The 15148-nt window shown below is 43.6% G+C and overlaps 2 protein-coding genes across 13 annotated transcripts in view; one reads left to right on the forward strand and one right to left on the reverse strand.

Moving 5' to 3' along the window:
* Positions 1-7232, reverse strand: part of SPATA18 (spermatogenesis associated 18) — a 25005-nt gene extending 17773 nt beyond the window's left edge. Inside the window, exons 1-4 of one of the 8 annotated variants that reach the window (XM_068942903.1) lie at positions 6995-7002; positions 5857-5968; positions 1272-1377; positions 1048-1163 (exon numbers count right to left, since the gene is read on the reverse strand). In XM_068942903.1, the coding sequence (XP_068799004.1) occupies positions 1048-1163; positions 1272-1329 (174 nt within the window). In that variant the 5' untranslated portion in view covers positions 1330-1377; positions 5857-5968; positions 6995-7002. Of the gene's footprint in view, positions 1-1047; positions 1164-1271; positions 1378-1795; positions 1846-4984; positions 5225-5856; positions 5969-6746; positions 6777-6994 lie in introns of those variants that run through there. The other 7 variants (XM_068942902.1, XM_068942900.1, XM_068942898.1 and 4 more) reach the window with 7 other exon arrangements.
* SGCB (sarcoglycan beta) lies at positions 5930-15068 on the forward strand. 5 transcript variants are annotated; one of them, XM_068942906.1, is made up of 7 exons: positions 6299-6417; positions 7578-8220; positions 8584-8793; positions 9534-9719; positions 9833-10024; positions 11255-11386; positions 12234-15068. In XM_068942906.1, the coding sequence occupies exons 3-7, from the start codon at positions 8614-8616 to the stop codon at positions 12435-12437; spliced, it is 894 nt and encodes a 297-aa protein (XP_068799007.1). In that variant the 5' UTR covers positions 6299-6417; positions 7578-8220; positions 8584-8613; the 3' UTR covers positions 12438-15068. The 5 variants fall into 5 exon arrangements, with proteins under 5 accessions (XP_068799006.1, XP_068799007.1, XP_068799009.1 ...); XM_068942908.1 differs by having other exon boundaries at positions 7578-7890; XM_068942907.1 differs by having other exon boundaries at positions 7578-7827.
* The last annotated feature ends 80 nt before the right edge of the window (positions 15069-15148 follow it).

A 15148-nucleotide genomic window follows, 5' to 3' on the forward strand; every position in this document is an offset into this window, starting at 1 on the left:
CGTTATTAAATGAGTAGCTATGCAGTGGGCTTTTCTTTAAATTTTGAGTGTCATGTGCAAGGACAAATCCACAACTGGTGCACGGATAGTCATTTAATAACATCATAATTTCATATTTTGTTTTTCATCAGAAAACTTAAAGAAAGCAACCTTACTCCTACAGCACACTGCAATCTGAACCCTATGGGATATCACTCTTCATTTATTCCTACCACAATCGTGAACAATTTTGACAAAAGAGGCTTACAAATGGGAAGTCAGAGAGCACGGAAACATCACTGTCAGATCATAAGATCTTCAGCGTTTTCCCCTAGTCTGCTAGGGGAAGTAACACTCTTATTTTCTTTCAAAGAACACAGGCATAGAGCCACAGTGGATCTGCCTTTCCTGCCAAACCGTTACTATTATGACCCTCCTAGTACATATCACATAGAAGAAAATAAAAGAAATACATAGTGACTCCAAACTTTAGGTCAGGAATGTGGTAGCATGATGACTGACATGAGCAGATTTTTCTTCTTCTGGACATTATTACAATGCTTAGATACTAAGTAAACCTTTTTCTTCAAAAAAAAAAAAGAAAAGGAGCTTACAGTTAAAAACATGGAGTTTGATATACACCTTCAGCTTACACATGTATTTTCACACGCTGCTGGGTTTTTATCAATAGAGGTATGGCATAAATACTTCTATGATATCTTTGTCAATCATTTGTCAATCAAAGACAGTAAATCAGCACAATTCTTTTTCAAGATAAGGGAAGCTGTCCAAGAACACAGCTTCTCTTGCAAAGCAAATTCCTCCACACTGTCATTCATTTTTGCAAAACAGCATAAACTCTAGAAAGTCAAATGCAACTTCAACGACCTCTTTCATTTCTCTTTCAGAGGGAATGGAAACTGAAAGAGAGAAATGCCCTAGCTCTCTCCATGAGCAAACAAGGACATAAGCAAAATCAAGGAGAGAAGTTTTTAACAGGTGAGAAAGTTCTCCCGCAGGTAAAAATCGATACCATTTTATTCTCTTAAAATAAATTTTCCTACATACCTGAGTGAGAGAGAGATTAGTTGCAAAGGGTCTTCCTGAAGTAGCACTGGAAAAACAAGTCCCAAGCCATGGCAGGAGACGAGATTTTATTGTTTCCACACCTGCATAATGCCCACCTAAGAAAATACGTATAGTAAGAATTTAGGAGAACACCTAAAGCAAGGGCTAGAGTTTAAGAAGACAAGTACGAAATGTGTCAGTAATAAGACAAAGCACTGATTTACCTTCTCGAGCTGTTTCACTGAGGATTGTGAAGAGCTGCCCTTGAATCACGGAGTTCATTTCTATTATTTCACAGCATCGGTTCAGATTCTGATCACAGGAATTAATCTGTAAATTGGAAGTATTAAAACATTTGCCTGGTCTTTTTTACTTAAAGTGATTCCTGTTATGATCATGATATGAAAGGCTTTCTTCTAATTACATCTTCAAACTGCTTGTTACTGCCTCTTCTACCATAGCTAGAATACTCATCTGCAAAAGGCTTGTTGAGACCAGACTTCAGGACTTCCATCACCCACTTAAGTCACAGAGAACAAAACTGACTTCTTTCCCCATTCATAAAGAGGATGTAATCACAAATACGAGTCAAAGAAGGAACATAAAGATGTCTAACACTGAATTTTTAACACAATAAGATAGGAGATTGTTGGATGAAAAATCATATATTAGTACAAAATAGGATTTTACATATAGGGTTATTATCTTGCTTTGTCAATAGCCACATGAAGCCTCCATGCAATTTTACCTGATTTTTAAGAGTTACCAAGTGAAATAAATACTGCTGAAGAATGCTGGGCAAAACCCAGCATTATGCCTAGGAAACAACAGAAGAGCAAAGTTACATCACTTCCAGCCAATGTAACTGTGAAAAAGAATGAATGGAATTAAAATCTGCCCAGAATGCTACTGCATCTGCCAGGAAAACACAGACTTTGTACCTGCTTCTTCAATCTTTAGCCATAACCTGGATATAATTTTCAACATGGATCCCGCTCTAGGTCTTCAGGCTTCAATGGCTCCATATGGCTCTTAAAAGCTATCAAAACAGCTAAAAATTCTTATCCATGCCCAAGTGGCCTTGCATTTTGATGCTCTTCTCTGGTCTCGAGGAGCACAGTCTCACCCTGCTAACATCCACCAGAACACTATGGCAACGTGCATTTTTCCAGCTCATTACACTGACATAACACCTCATGGTGTTCCCATCTGTCAGGTCCTCCTTTTCTGTAACAGCAGATTGAAGCTTGATCATCTTCATTTCCCAGCACTTCAAAGACTATCCTCACTTGAACTGTTTCAGAGAGCTCAGCTATCATTCTTGATCAGCCCCGATGTCTACCTCTACCATCAATCTGCAAAGTCTTCAAACAAGTCCCTTTGTTCTTTCTGCTCTGTCGTCCTACAGTCTGTGGTATCTATACCAACTGCTTTCAAAATGCCCCTTAAAATTCTCCCTTGCCATGAATCTTACAGAAAGTTTGAAAATTTGACTGGCTGCACAGCAGCTCTAAACACCATGAAGTAAAAAAAAAAAGGAACTGACTTCTCTTGAAAAGGCTGCATCTCTACTCAGCACCTTTACCCATCTACTATAGCACATGGTAGACAAGTTACAGGCTCATGACCAAAACAACTATCAGCGTCCTGAAGTGATACAAACCTGAACTGCCAAGGTTGCATATCCCATATTAGGGGACACAGGAGTGAGTACCCTTTGAAGACACTTTCTGCTGAGAAACTTCAAGTGCACTTTTCAAGTATCAGTTCTCTTCACTTCCTTATCTTCCTTTAAATTTTACCCCTTCTTGCTGCTTCTCCTGTTCTATCTCCTCAGCCTGTTATCTCTTCCTCCTCACAAAGCCACTACACTGCAATCATTTTGTAGTCCTCCATGAATCCTCTTACATCCACCTTTTCCTTCTTAATACCTGAAATTCTTTGCTTATAACTACTTCCCTGCTCCTGAAGGCTTTCTGTAATTATGCTCTCTTGCGGTGGTTTTTCTTGGCTATAACAGGTTTTTTTGAGAGAAGGATTGGGAAGCTAGTAGATGCTGTTCTCACATTCCTCTCAATTTTAACTTCCTTCTCCTCACATTATATTCTCTAGGCCACAAACTATTTCTTCTGAACATGCCCTCACCCTTCATCCTTTCACCTACTGTTATTTTTCCTGATGCATCCCACCATCTACCCAAAAAAAAAAAAAAAAACCTTTTTTCTTCCTCTCTGATTCTGACTCAGTCATTACAGCTCACCTACCACTTTTAACTTCCCATCTTCGCCTTCAGTGAACCTTGTCATAGGCAAAAAAAACAGCTTAAGCTGTGAATGCCGACAGGCAGTGGATAATTGCGCATATGTGTGTGTGCGTGAACGTCTGAAACTGAGCTTTTGAACTCCCAAGCAGAAGTCTCCTACTTGCTAGCTACAACCAGACGCTACATGCAACAGCTAGCAAGTAGGGGCTGATTGTAAATTTTGGTAATATCTGGACTAAACAAAAGTAGCATGTCCCGAGTCCTGCAATTTATGAAGAGACGTAAGATGGAACCACTAATTAGGAAGGCTAATTACATGTTGTACTTCTGCACATAGGCTATTTAGATCGGGAAAACCAGGAACTTGTGGTGCTAAACAGAAAGTTTCTGAAAGGAAGAGCTGTCTCAGAAAAAAAAAAAAAAAAGGAAGATCCTGGCTGGAAGAAAGGTCCTGGAAGTGGAGGAAGGTCCTGAAGACCAGCAAGATGCGTGGAGACAACTGCTGGGAAACGCCCAGGGACCTTGGCCGACAGCATCCAAGTCTGGTAACGGCAAGCAGCTGCACAGCAGTAACAGACACGACTTTCTGCCCGACCTCCCCAGATCAGAGGGTCACTCCCCAGAGCAGTGACCTCCCTGCCGGGAAGTGGAGAACTAGTGAACATAACACCAGGGAGGGAGCGAGTCAGTGGGTGTGTGAGCTCTGATCTCGCCGGTTCTTAAACAAACCCCAGTATCCAGATCCACAACTGGTTGCTGCTTACTCTGTCTCTCCCGCGACAAACCTGCACGAGACTATGCAAGTGCAAGTCCCAGACTCTTACGCAGGGATACCCACCTCTCCTCCACTCTAGCACTGACACCAAACTCAACCTCAATTTGCCTTTTCTCAGTCTCCTTTTTTCCTGCCGTTTTCTTCACAGGTAGTAAATGTCCTACTAAGTCATGTTAGATGTCTGTAGTCATTTCTCTAACTGATAGAAATTAATTTTTAACACCTGGAAATTATTAATCCAATGGCAGCAGAGGGAGGGAAGAAGAGTCCTTCCCCTCTTCCTCTCAGTTTTCCAGCATAATCGCCCTACACCTGCCTTCCAGATCCCTGGACAGAGCGCGATTTCCTTCTTGCATCCTGTAACGTGCACGTTTTTAATCACACGACAACAGAAGGACCCCGGGGCCGCAGACAGAGACCTTCGCGCAGGGCCTCGGCAGCCCCCTGCCTGCCCCTTCCCTCTTCAGCCTGTCTTGAAAAGCACCTCGCTGAGGGGAAGTGGGGGTGTGTTCATATTCAGGTACTTTTCAACATCAAAAGCCGCGGCTTGACCAGCGTTTCTATGCACATGGAGCTAAAAAAATAAATAAATGACATAAACCAAAGCCGAAGCGGCCATGACGCCCCTGAGGGAAGTAAGCACCCCCAGGCGGCGCAGTGCCGGCGCGCAGCTGCCGAGGTGACCGCCGGCGGCCGTTGCTCCGCCGGTCACCGCGGCAACCGCGGCGCTGCCCCGGCGCCATGGCAACCGGCGGCCGCGGCTCCCGCCCGCCGCCGGCCCCCGCGGGCGCCGCTGGCCCGGCGCGGGCGGCGCAGCCCGGCGGCCCGCCGCGCAGCCCCTCGCGGAAAGCGGCGCGGATCTCCCGCCGGCGGCCGCGGGCCGGCGCGCAGCCGCCCACCTCGTAGTCCTGGTACCAGCTCTCCAGCTTCTCCTGCAGCACGCGGCCGCTCTCGGTGCTGACCAGCCTCCGCAAGCCGTCGGCCATGGCTCGCCGGCAGCTCGCCCAAGGGTGGGGGCCGGCGTTGGGGCGGGCTGCATAGATTCCCCCCAGCCCGTCCCCCCGGGCCCTCCACCGGCGGCGGCGCGCGGGGGCAGCTGGTGCCGCCGGCCGGGGCTCGCCGCTCTGCGCGTCTAGCCGCGGCCCCGCCGCCTTTATAGCCGCGATTGTGAAACGCACTGACGTGGGCCCGGCCCGGCGCTGCCGCGGGCGCCAAGGCGACGCGGGCAGGGCGCGCCTCGGTTGTGGCAACGCGGCGGGCCGCCCCCTCGGGCAGCCCGGGGACACCGCGGCCCGGCGCGGCCCGGCCCGGCCCGGCCCGGCGCGGAGGCAGGAGCGCTCCGCCCGCGAGGGCGCCCGCCAGGTGGCGCCGTGGCGCCCCTCGCCGGCGGGTCGCCGCCGCGGTGCGCGCAGCCCGCCGGGCAGGAGGCAACGAAACGCGCGGAAGACGTGTTTCCCCAAACTGCGCTTTTAATCCGGAAAAAATAAAGACCAATTTTGGTTAAATGGGACAAAAAAATCGGACTTTGCTGATATATTTCAGCAGCTAAACTGATCTCTGAGGGTTATACTGCAGATCTTGGGAAAACAGCGAGGTCATTCGCAGCCTGGCATCGAAAAAGTATTCTCGGCATAAACGCAGCGTGGGTCCGCAGCCGCGGCAGCCGCTGCGCGCGCGGGCGCGGGCGCTTGGGCCGCAGCGGCGGAGAGCGGCCGCGGCAGGACGGGCAACACCATCGCTCCCGCCCTCTCGCCCCTCCCCGCCGCCTCACCGGGGCCCGGGAGAACAGGGGAAGCTGATTGGCCGGCTCGCTCGACGTCACAATCCCCCGGTCCTTCTGACGTAACACAGAACTTGCGGTGCGGGGGTTCCCCTCGTCGCTCCTACGTTGTGCTCGGCGCGGGGAGAGAAACGGGTAGAAGGGAGCAAATTAGGTTGTTGGGTTTCCGTTTAAGGCATTAAGGAATTTGCTTAATGTTCTCGTAATATCTAAACCTAGGTATTTGTTTGCAATACAGAAACATTTGAATACTGACAGGCGACAGCCTAAGCTTAAACCTCAGAGCGCCGGCGACACGGGGAACACCGTTCTCCAGTCATTCTTTCGACAAACGCCTGTCTGCACGAGCGGACGGCGCAGGGCGCTGGCAGGCGGCAGCGCGGCCCGGCGAACACCCCCCCGCCCCCGCCCCGTGCAGGGTAAACCCGAGCTGCGGCCGCCGCCGTGAACGCGGGCGCTGCTGGTGCACCGCGGGGTCCTGCCGCCCGCCCGCCGCCAGGGGGCGCCGGCGGCAGCAGCGCAAGGAAGATGGCGGCGGCCGCCTCCGAGCAGGTCTGTCCCCGCGGAGCCGCAGGCAGCGGGGCCCGTGGCCGCGGAGAGGGCGGAGGGCGGGGGCGAGGCGGGTTGAGGGGGCCCTGGGGGCTCATGGCGGGCGGCGGCACCGCACCCTGGAAGCCCTCGCCGCGGGCTGGTTGCCGGCTGGCTCGCTGGCTGGCTGAGATCGCCGCGCACCGGCCCCGGGAGAGGAAGAACGGCGCTCGGTGACCGGCCTCTTCCCGGCCCGCGCTCGGCGGCCGTGGGCGCCCGCCGAAAGCCCGCGCTCGGCTGCGCACCCTGCGGATACCGACGCTTACGGCAAAGGAGGAGGGAAAAGAAAAAACCGTTTTCTGCTTGCAGGCTCTGAGCGTCATTAATAAAACGTCCTGGCGTTTCGGCACGGGGCTGGAACCGCCCTGGCTGAGCAGGCGCTCGCCGCTGACCCGCCAGTGGGACAGCAGCTGGTGCCTTCAGTCGGTATAAGCAGCAGTCCCACGTGAGCCGTCTTTCTTACTTCGTACAAGCGGGATAGCTGCCCAGCGGCAGTGCCTAAATAAGGGCTAGGACATGCTCAACGGCAGCGTATAAATACCGGTTCAGTTCAGCTGCAGCCCCAGCATCTGAGCCGTCACACTTCCGCGAAAGCCCAAGGTTTCTCCCAAGGAGCGCTGCCCTCGCTCGGAGGGGCGCACGCGGTGGCCAGCGCTGTCCAGCCGCGCCACGCCGGCTCTGGCTGGCAAGGAGCAGGGCGCTGTGCGAGGGCTGGGCTGCCGCGTGTGCCCCCACCTCCTCGGGGCCTGCCTGGGCGCCTGCACGCTCCCTTCGGAGGCAGCGGCTCAGAAGCCGGAAGCTGCTGAGGGGTTCTCTCCCAGCTCAGTCGCCGGGGCCGCAGGAGACACCCTCTAGTTTTGCAGGGACGTCGCAGTGCTTAATCTGGCATTAGCCGTGTCAGTGCTATTCCGGCAGCCCTGGTGCTGTCTTCTCTTCTCCTGCCTTACCAGGTGAAAAACTGCATCTGAATTTTGCCTCGCCATCAAATCCTTTCAAGAACTCACGGTCCTTGGGACAAAAAAATTACTATCCCCTTGGGCAAGATTTCCGTCTTTTTTTCCCACAGAATCCCAATCTCTTCTCTCAGTCTGTTTCCCTACCTAACTAATTCTGAGTTTTTGTAGGGTTACAGTGGCTTCCAGTGTCACCAAGGAAGACCCTTTTTGGACATCATCTCCTTCAACAATGAGAGCAAGCAGAAGACATTTTTACCCTTTACATCGGTGTATACACACACACACACACAGAGTACAGTAAGCTTAAGGTGCAGCTTCAGGATTCATATCAGATGAGCAACTCTAATGCCATCCAAAAGCTCCACCCCTTGCTTGAAGAACTGGACCCTAACACTGCAACTCACTGCATTCAAGGAAGGTGGAAGAAAATTTTGTTCAAAGTTATGAAAATGCATCTGAGTTTCACTCCCTATGAATATCTGTGAGAGTTTCCTCTGCATGTTAATTTGTCAAATTGACAGGATACACCTTGCAATCTAATCGCTTCAAGACAGTAAAGTAAAGCTATGCTGCCCAGCTTCCCTCCGTGGCAGGCTTGAGGCCTTAGAGTATTTTCCCTTTTCTTACTACTTGCTGCCTGCAAGTAATAGAATTTGACTGTAAACTACATGCTGTCAAAGTAATTTAATAGCTCACACTCCTCACAGCTCTGGATAAAACTCACTGAGACTCCTGCACTAGTATAGAGGAACTGAAATCCTGCGTATTAGTAAATAACCTGCAGGATTGTGTCCTGTATCATCCCCAAGAGGTAAAAACTTGATGAAGTTCTTTTACAGCTGAATCCTTTTTTTTTTTTTTTTAACTGCAGTAGTTTCACTGATAATTCATAGCTTACACCATAAAAAATGAGACATTAAAACTTACATAAATTGCCTGAGACTATCTGGATTTTAATATTAGTGGTAGTCTTAGCGTAGATTGCACCGGTCATAAATGGGTAGTATAAATATAGAGTAGCAGATCAAAATATAATATTGAATATAATATCTTGTATGTTCCACCAATCAATTCACATTCTTGATTTTTTTTCTTTTTTTTTTGCATACCTACATATGTATGGTTTTGGTAAATTATATGCCTTGCAACAGCTAATCCATGTTTTGAATTATAGCAAAGTTCTAACGGCCCCGTGAAGAAGTCTATGCGTGAGAAGGCTGTGGAGCGCAGGAATGTTAATAAGGAGCACAACAGTAACTTTAAAGCGGGATACATTCCCATCGATGAAGACCGTCTCCACAAGACAGGCTTACGGGGCAGGAAAGGCAACTTGGCCATTTGTGTGATTGTTCTTCTTTTCATTTTGGCTGTCATCAATTTGATTGTGAGTATAATACTGAGGCTGTAAACAACATTGGGATGTATTTCATTTTGATTGTTTATTAGAGAAAACTTACTTCAGTCTGGCTGAGAAGCACTTAAAAAGGTACTGGAGACTTCTCATTTTCTTCTCTCCCTTTTGCTCTAGGAAAAGAGCAAAATCCAAACAAGATTAGACTGGAAAATCTTACCAGTTTAGACATAATTATTTCAGTATCATGGTCCCAGCATGGAACCACCTGTTATCCAACAGAGGAGTAGGAACCTTGAAAGTCTCTCTCCGTTCCCAAAACTTTACAGCAAGTGTGTGAAGTGTTATTTGTGCAGTACAAATGCATTCAGGGTAACGGTTCAGACAGGAACAGTGTACATACAGTAATTGAACTGCATATGATCATTCAGAATTAAGTGGCCACTGTACTTTAAACCTTTCCTTTCCTCTTGCTCATTCACTGAACCACCTTTTTATTGTTTGGACAATGAAAAGTATTGAATCATTTTTCATAACTAGACATCCACATCAGAAGATGCTTTCTTTTAGTTCAAGGGTAAATAATTATATCCTGAGTTGAGATACTTTGTGCTGCAAAACTGTTTAGCTTATGATACCATGGTTACATGGTTAAACAGGAAAAAGATTTAAATGTGGACATGATTTAATTGCAATACACGCACACACACACGCACGTATATATATATACACATATTATTTTACTTATCATTTCAGACGTGTTTCTCTTTCAGATTACACTTGTTATTTGGGCTGTAATTCGAATTGGTCCCAACGGTTGTGACAGTATGGAGTTTCATGAGAGCGGCTTACTGCGATTTAAGCAAGTTTCTGACATGGGCGTTATACATCCATTATATAAAAGCACTGTAGGAGGTAGACGTAATGAAGATTTGGTGATTACTGGAAATAATCAGCCTGTAAGTTATTATCATGAATTGAAAGTTTATGAGACACGCTATGGAATTATGCTCTCGTTATAACTAAACATTACCTTTGAAACATCATTTAACTTAAGACTTTGTTTCTGAAGATTGTATTTCAGCAAGGAACAACAAAGCTCAGTGTGGAGAAGGACAAAACTTCTATTACCAGTGACATTGGCATGGAATTTGTTGACCCAAGGACACAAAACACCTTGTTCAGCACAGACTATGAAACTCATGAGTTTCATCTGCCAAATGGAGTTAAAATCTTGAATGTACAAAAAGCTTCTACAGAGAGGGTATGCCTTTTTTAAACTATCATTTACTCTCCGCAAAAGTTAATTACAGAATTTCCATCATTGTAGAATAATAATAAAGTCTGCATTGTAATGATCGATTACAGTGATCTTTCAAGCATGTGTAGAAATTTAATATAGCTAAAAAGGGCAGCTTTGAAAGCCTAAGTCATCTTTAAAAGTACAATAGAGATTAAAACTGATTTTATTAAATGAGTGTAACATCTAGAACACCAACTCCATTATCAGGATTAGAAAGCCTATGTGTGTTTTTATTAAGCATTTATGTCTGTGCACATAAATAAAATAGAATATCTCTGAAGAGCTTTTCTGTTTCTAACTAGTTACAAAAATAACTACCAGAATTTCATGCATCGTTTTCTTTTCATTGGTGATAAATGTTATTACAATCAGATTTTTAGAAGTCTGAGTGAAAGTGTAGACAACAGTAATAGTATTATAGGAATTCTGTTAGCTTAGGGCTTCCAGGTTAAACATGTTCTTAGTTTGGTCTACTTATCAGAAGACTAAAAAGACTAAATATCTGTATGCACGCATTAAAAATGTTGATCTTAATGTTAGACTAAAATTTATTTCTTGTATATCATCACTCATAATAAAGGCTGTACAGATAGAACACAGTCCATAGTTGTTCTACATAACATTATCAGCATCAGTGGATTTACAGAGGGTCGAATGTATCTTGGGAGGCAGTGACCAATCCTATTAAGAACAAACAAAAAAGAGAATTTAGCTTGTTTTCATTTGCGTTTCCCCTACAGGCTAACAGTTAACTATGTATGCTTCAGAGACAAAAATAACAACTATAACTTTAAATGCAAGACCAGATTAAATGAATACATAATAAGTTTACATAGTCACTGTTTGCAGGAATGTTGTATTTGCTACCGGTGTTAGTTATATATCCTGTATAACTCTTCTATGTGAATTGTTGATATTTTTAGTGCAATCAAATTATATGCAAGCAATAAACTATTTTACCTGTGTTTCCATACTCAGGTAATCCTTGTTTCTAAATGTAAGCACAGAAAGTAACAAATAGGCGTAAGCTTCGCATGCATAGCAGGAGGAGTAGGGTGCAAAATATACTGATTTTTTTTTATTAAATTGTTTAACAATACTTTTAAGGTAATAAAAGTTACTCAGACAAACCCAAGTGGCACTTTTTCATTCATCTGTAATACCCTTTTTGTTTTTTCTTTATGCTCTTAGATTACCAGCAATGCAACCAGTGATCTAAACATAAAGGTTGATGGACGTGCTATTGTCCGTGGAAATGAAGGAGTTTTCATTACAGGCAAGACCATTGAGTTTCGCATGGGAGGTAACATGGAACTTAAAGCAGTAAGTATTTCAAATCAGCATTTTTTGAGCAACTTAGTTTCAAAATCAGGCGGAGTAAACACTTAATAGTTTTGTATGAATTCAAATGTTATATTAAATAGTCATGCATAAAAGTGTAGTTGCAGTCAGTGTACTTGGTAGGACCTTAAAAAGGTGGATTATTACCTCTCTTTTAACTAATGGCTCAATAGTTGTAAGGTAAGAATAATTTACTCCTGTAAGATGCGACAAACCTACAGAGCAATTAAAGCTAAGCCATTGGCCTCTGCACTGAAACAAACACCAAAGGGAATACCTATCCCCTTCTGGAAGCTTTACTGCAGACAGCCACCTTTGACAGAGGAGCAGAGCGTACAGTTAGGATCAGTACCTTCATGAGCTATCATAGCAAGATTCACCAGCATTCATTTAAGCTTTTTTGAGGTTAAGACCGTAGAGCATATAAAACGAGGAAAAATATTGAGGGGAAGAAGGAAATAAAGATACATCTGGAAATGTAAGTTCAAACCCTGATTTCCATTTCACGTATAGATTTTTAGATTTAGTGTTTTTGCTAATAGGTCACTAAAGTGAAGAACTGTCTACCACACTACTGTTGTGTCTATCAATAGCAACCTGCCACTGGAATAGCAAAGTACCTTCCTGGCTAAAATTGAGAAATTGGTGGACGTTACTCACAAATTTAACTTAAAAATGAAACTTTCGCTTATAGATTTAAAAAAAATTATTTTGTTGAGTTTTGCAGCCATGCTAATGATATGATTTATTGGTTTAACTTGTCCTTTTCAAAAACAGTTTGCCTTGGTTACATAAAAAGTTGTACTTGACTTTTTTGCCCTCTTAATAGGAAAACAGCATTATCCTGAATGGAACTGTGATGGTCAGCCCATCTCGACTGCCAAGTTCTTCTTATGGGGAACAGTTTAATAATGGTAACTGGTTACGTTTCAAGCTCTGTATGTGCGCAGATGGAACACTGTTCAAAGTTCAAGTGACAGGATATAACATGGGTTGCCAGACTTCGGTCAATCCATGTGGAGCCACGCATTAAAACGCAAAGCGCTGCCAGGAAGTTCTCTTGTGTGTTTACATTTCCTTGTATGAAGTAATTGCATGCCTTCAAGCATTTCTGTTTGTACAGCAGTTTATATTAACACTTATTTTTTAAACACAAGTTTTGCTCAGCAGTATTATTTCATCATCATGTTTGTCCTAATAGTGGCTCTAATTTAGTAAGGTGCGGTAACATGTTTCAGTTTACATGCATACTAAAGTACCTTCCTGAATTGGGACCAATAGAATACATTTAAAGAGAACGTGATGTTAGAAATGATATTGACTGCCTTCATTTGCCTCTAAAGCAAGTTTTTGTCCTACATCTTGAGACCCTGAAGACTGCTGAGAACAAAACTGTATTTTGAAGTACTTCAACTTGAATGTCAGTGTGCTGTTCAAAGGAGATTTGTCTAGGATGGTTGAAGAGGCAAACTTGTGTGTCCTCTACTCGCTCTCTTGCCAAAGGTTGACATGAAGATTTCCTCCCAAAATAAGTAGTCTGCCATATGTGTACTAAAAGACAACGCCAGATTCACTTTTAAATATTGCATTACTTCTGCCATACAGTGTCATAGAGTTAAAAAATTACTCTAACATGAATATTATTTGCAAAGAAATACAGGGTATGGAAATGTGATTTTAATTCTGAAATATTCTAGCTATTAATAGTGAAAATTGTGATTACTCAAGTGTTTCTTGAGCTCCTATTATATCTGTGCAGTCTAGGTATTCTACACCTGTTTGATTTATGCGAAGTATTTGTAAAATGTGTTTATATTAAAAGTACATTTTTAATACGTACTGATAATTTGCTCACTATCCAAAAGAAAAGTACTTTCCTGAGTGCTTTAATGTGAACAATATATTAACTCATTGTTTAACAGCTGATAATCTAAAGCATGGCTATAAGTAGCAGTGGCTGAGATTAGGTCTCTTTTTTCCATGAGTATCAATACCAATGCATTGCTGAGAACCTCGGAGTTAAATTCTGAATTTAACAAAACTGAAGGTCTGTAATTCTAAATGTGATGGTATTGGATCCCACAATAGCAGGGTAAACACATATGTATCTGAATTTGTCAGCAGTGAAACTTTGTATATGATGAACTGGGACCTTACAGAAATTATTACAGCCTTTTAACTGCTTTGGAGAGATAAGGTATTTTGTACTAAAAATAGACCAGCTCATTATAAGATTCCCCCTTTCTGCCCTATGCATTTTTTCAGTTTAAAATAGTTTTGCTGCAATAGCATCAAGTAACCTTAATGGAGGTCACAAAGGTGACTTGACAAGCACTTGACAGGTTTCTCTAGATAAGGACACACTTTACTTCCTAAAAGTTGTACAAATGTTATACATTAACTTCAGAATTGAATTTTTCATTTGTTATGGGAAGACAGATTACAATCTAGTCTTGTTTTATAGCTCTCAAAGTACACAGAATTCCACAAAGGACAAGTCAGGCCCTGCTGCAAAGAACTTTCTATGGTCTTGATTCCTACCTTTAACTAGAAGTCAGTAGGATCTAAACAGGTGGAAGTGATTTTAGGGGGGGGGGGGGGGGGGGGAGGGATCCCTAGGTCAGGTATTATGCCACATGGCAGGTCAGAGGGGGGTCACATGAGGGAAGTATGTCATTTAAGTGGTGCAAAAGCACAGCCAAGTTTTGATGCTCAGTTGGGGGTCAGGGTTATTTTGAACAAAAATGGAATAAAATGTAACAAGAAGTCACTTGATTGCTCACAGTAAAGATCACAGAAGAGTGTTAACATTTTGCACACTGCATTTATAGTTTTACTACAGTTAGTATTTATTAATTATGTCAATACAAATTTTGCTGAAACCATGCACACATCTTACCTGCTCTAAATGATGCCCTAATTAGTATTTGTTACAATTAAGCAGAGGAAACAAACCATGACGTTTTTAGAACTTTTGCTGTCTTACTAATAGCAGTATCAGCACAACCCTCAAAGCTGAAATAGATCTTGCTAAATAACAAATACTGCCTTGATCAAATAGAATACACATAAAGAACACATAGCTCTTGTCTGGTTATTACTGATATGCTTGTATGCTAATAGTGGATTCTTTACCTGTAATTATCACAGTTCTTATTAAAATACTAATAAATATAGCTGAAAAGTTTGTCACAAAGGTACTTTTAGATTATGGTTTGGAGAATTGTTTTTGAAGTGTGGATTTTTAGTCAAAACCTAGCAATCGTACAGACACCAATTAATATAAATTAGCAATTTGTTGGCCATTATTTATGTATTGTTAATGTATTTTGTTGCTTTCACTACAGAGTTTGAGAAACATTGATGCCATACTTGCCATGTGTTATGCATTTTTTGTGGTTTATCTTCTAACTGCTTAATACACATTTTTCTATACTTGTGTAAAACACTGTGTGACACACATTTATTTCAATCCTGCAGATGCACTTGAGAGTCTAGCACAGACTACATGCCTGTGTAAAATACAGCACTGGGTTCTTTAAAACAATTTAACGTGAAGAATTCTCTGCATGTGTAAAGATGGTTGTTGTTTCAATAGGTAAAAGACAATTGGATTTCTAATTTTGTTTTGAAATGGAACAATAAATTCTAACAGGCAACTGTGGTCTAGAAGTGTTACTTGTAAGAACGTAGTCTCAGTAAAGATGTGTTGTTGTGTTATTAACAGTGAAGCTAGTTATTAAC

Source organism: Struthio camelus, chromosome 4 (genome assembly GCF_040807025.1).
Source record: "Struthio camelus isolate bStrCam1 chromosome 4, bStrCam1.hap1, whole genome shotgun sequence".
Taxonomy (NCBI): Eukaryota; Metazoa; Chordata; class Aves; order Struthioniformes; family Struthionidae; genus Struthio; species Struthio camelus.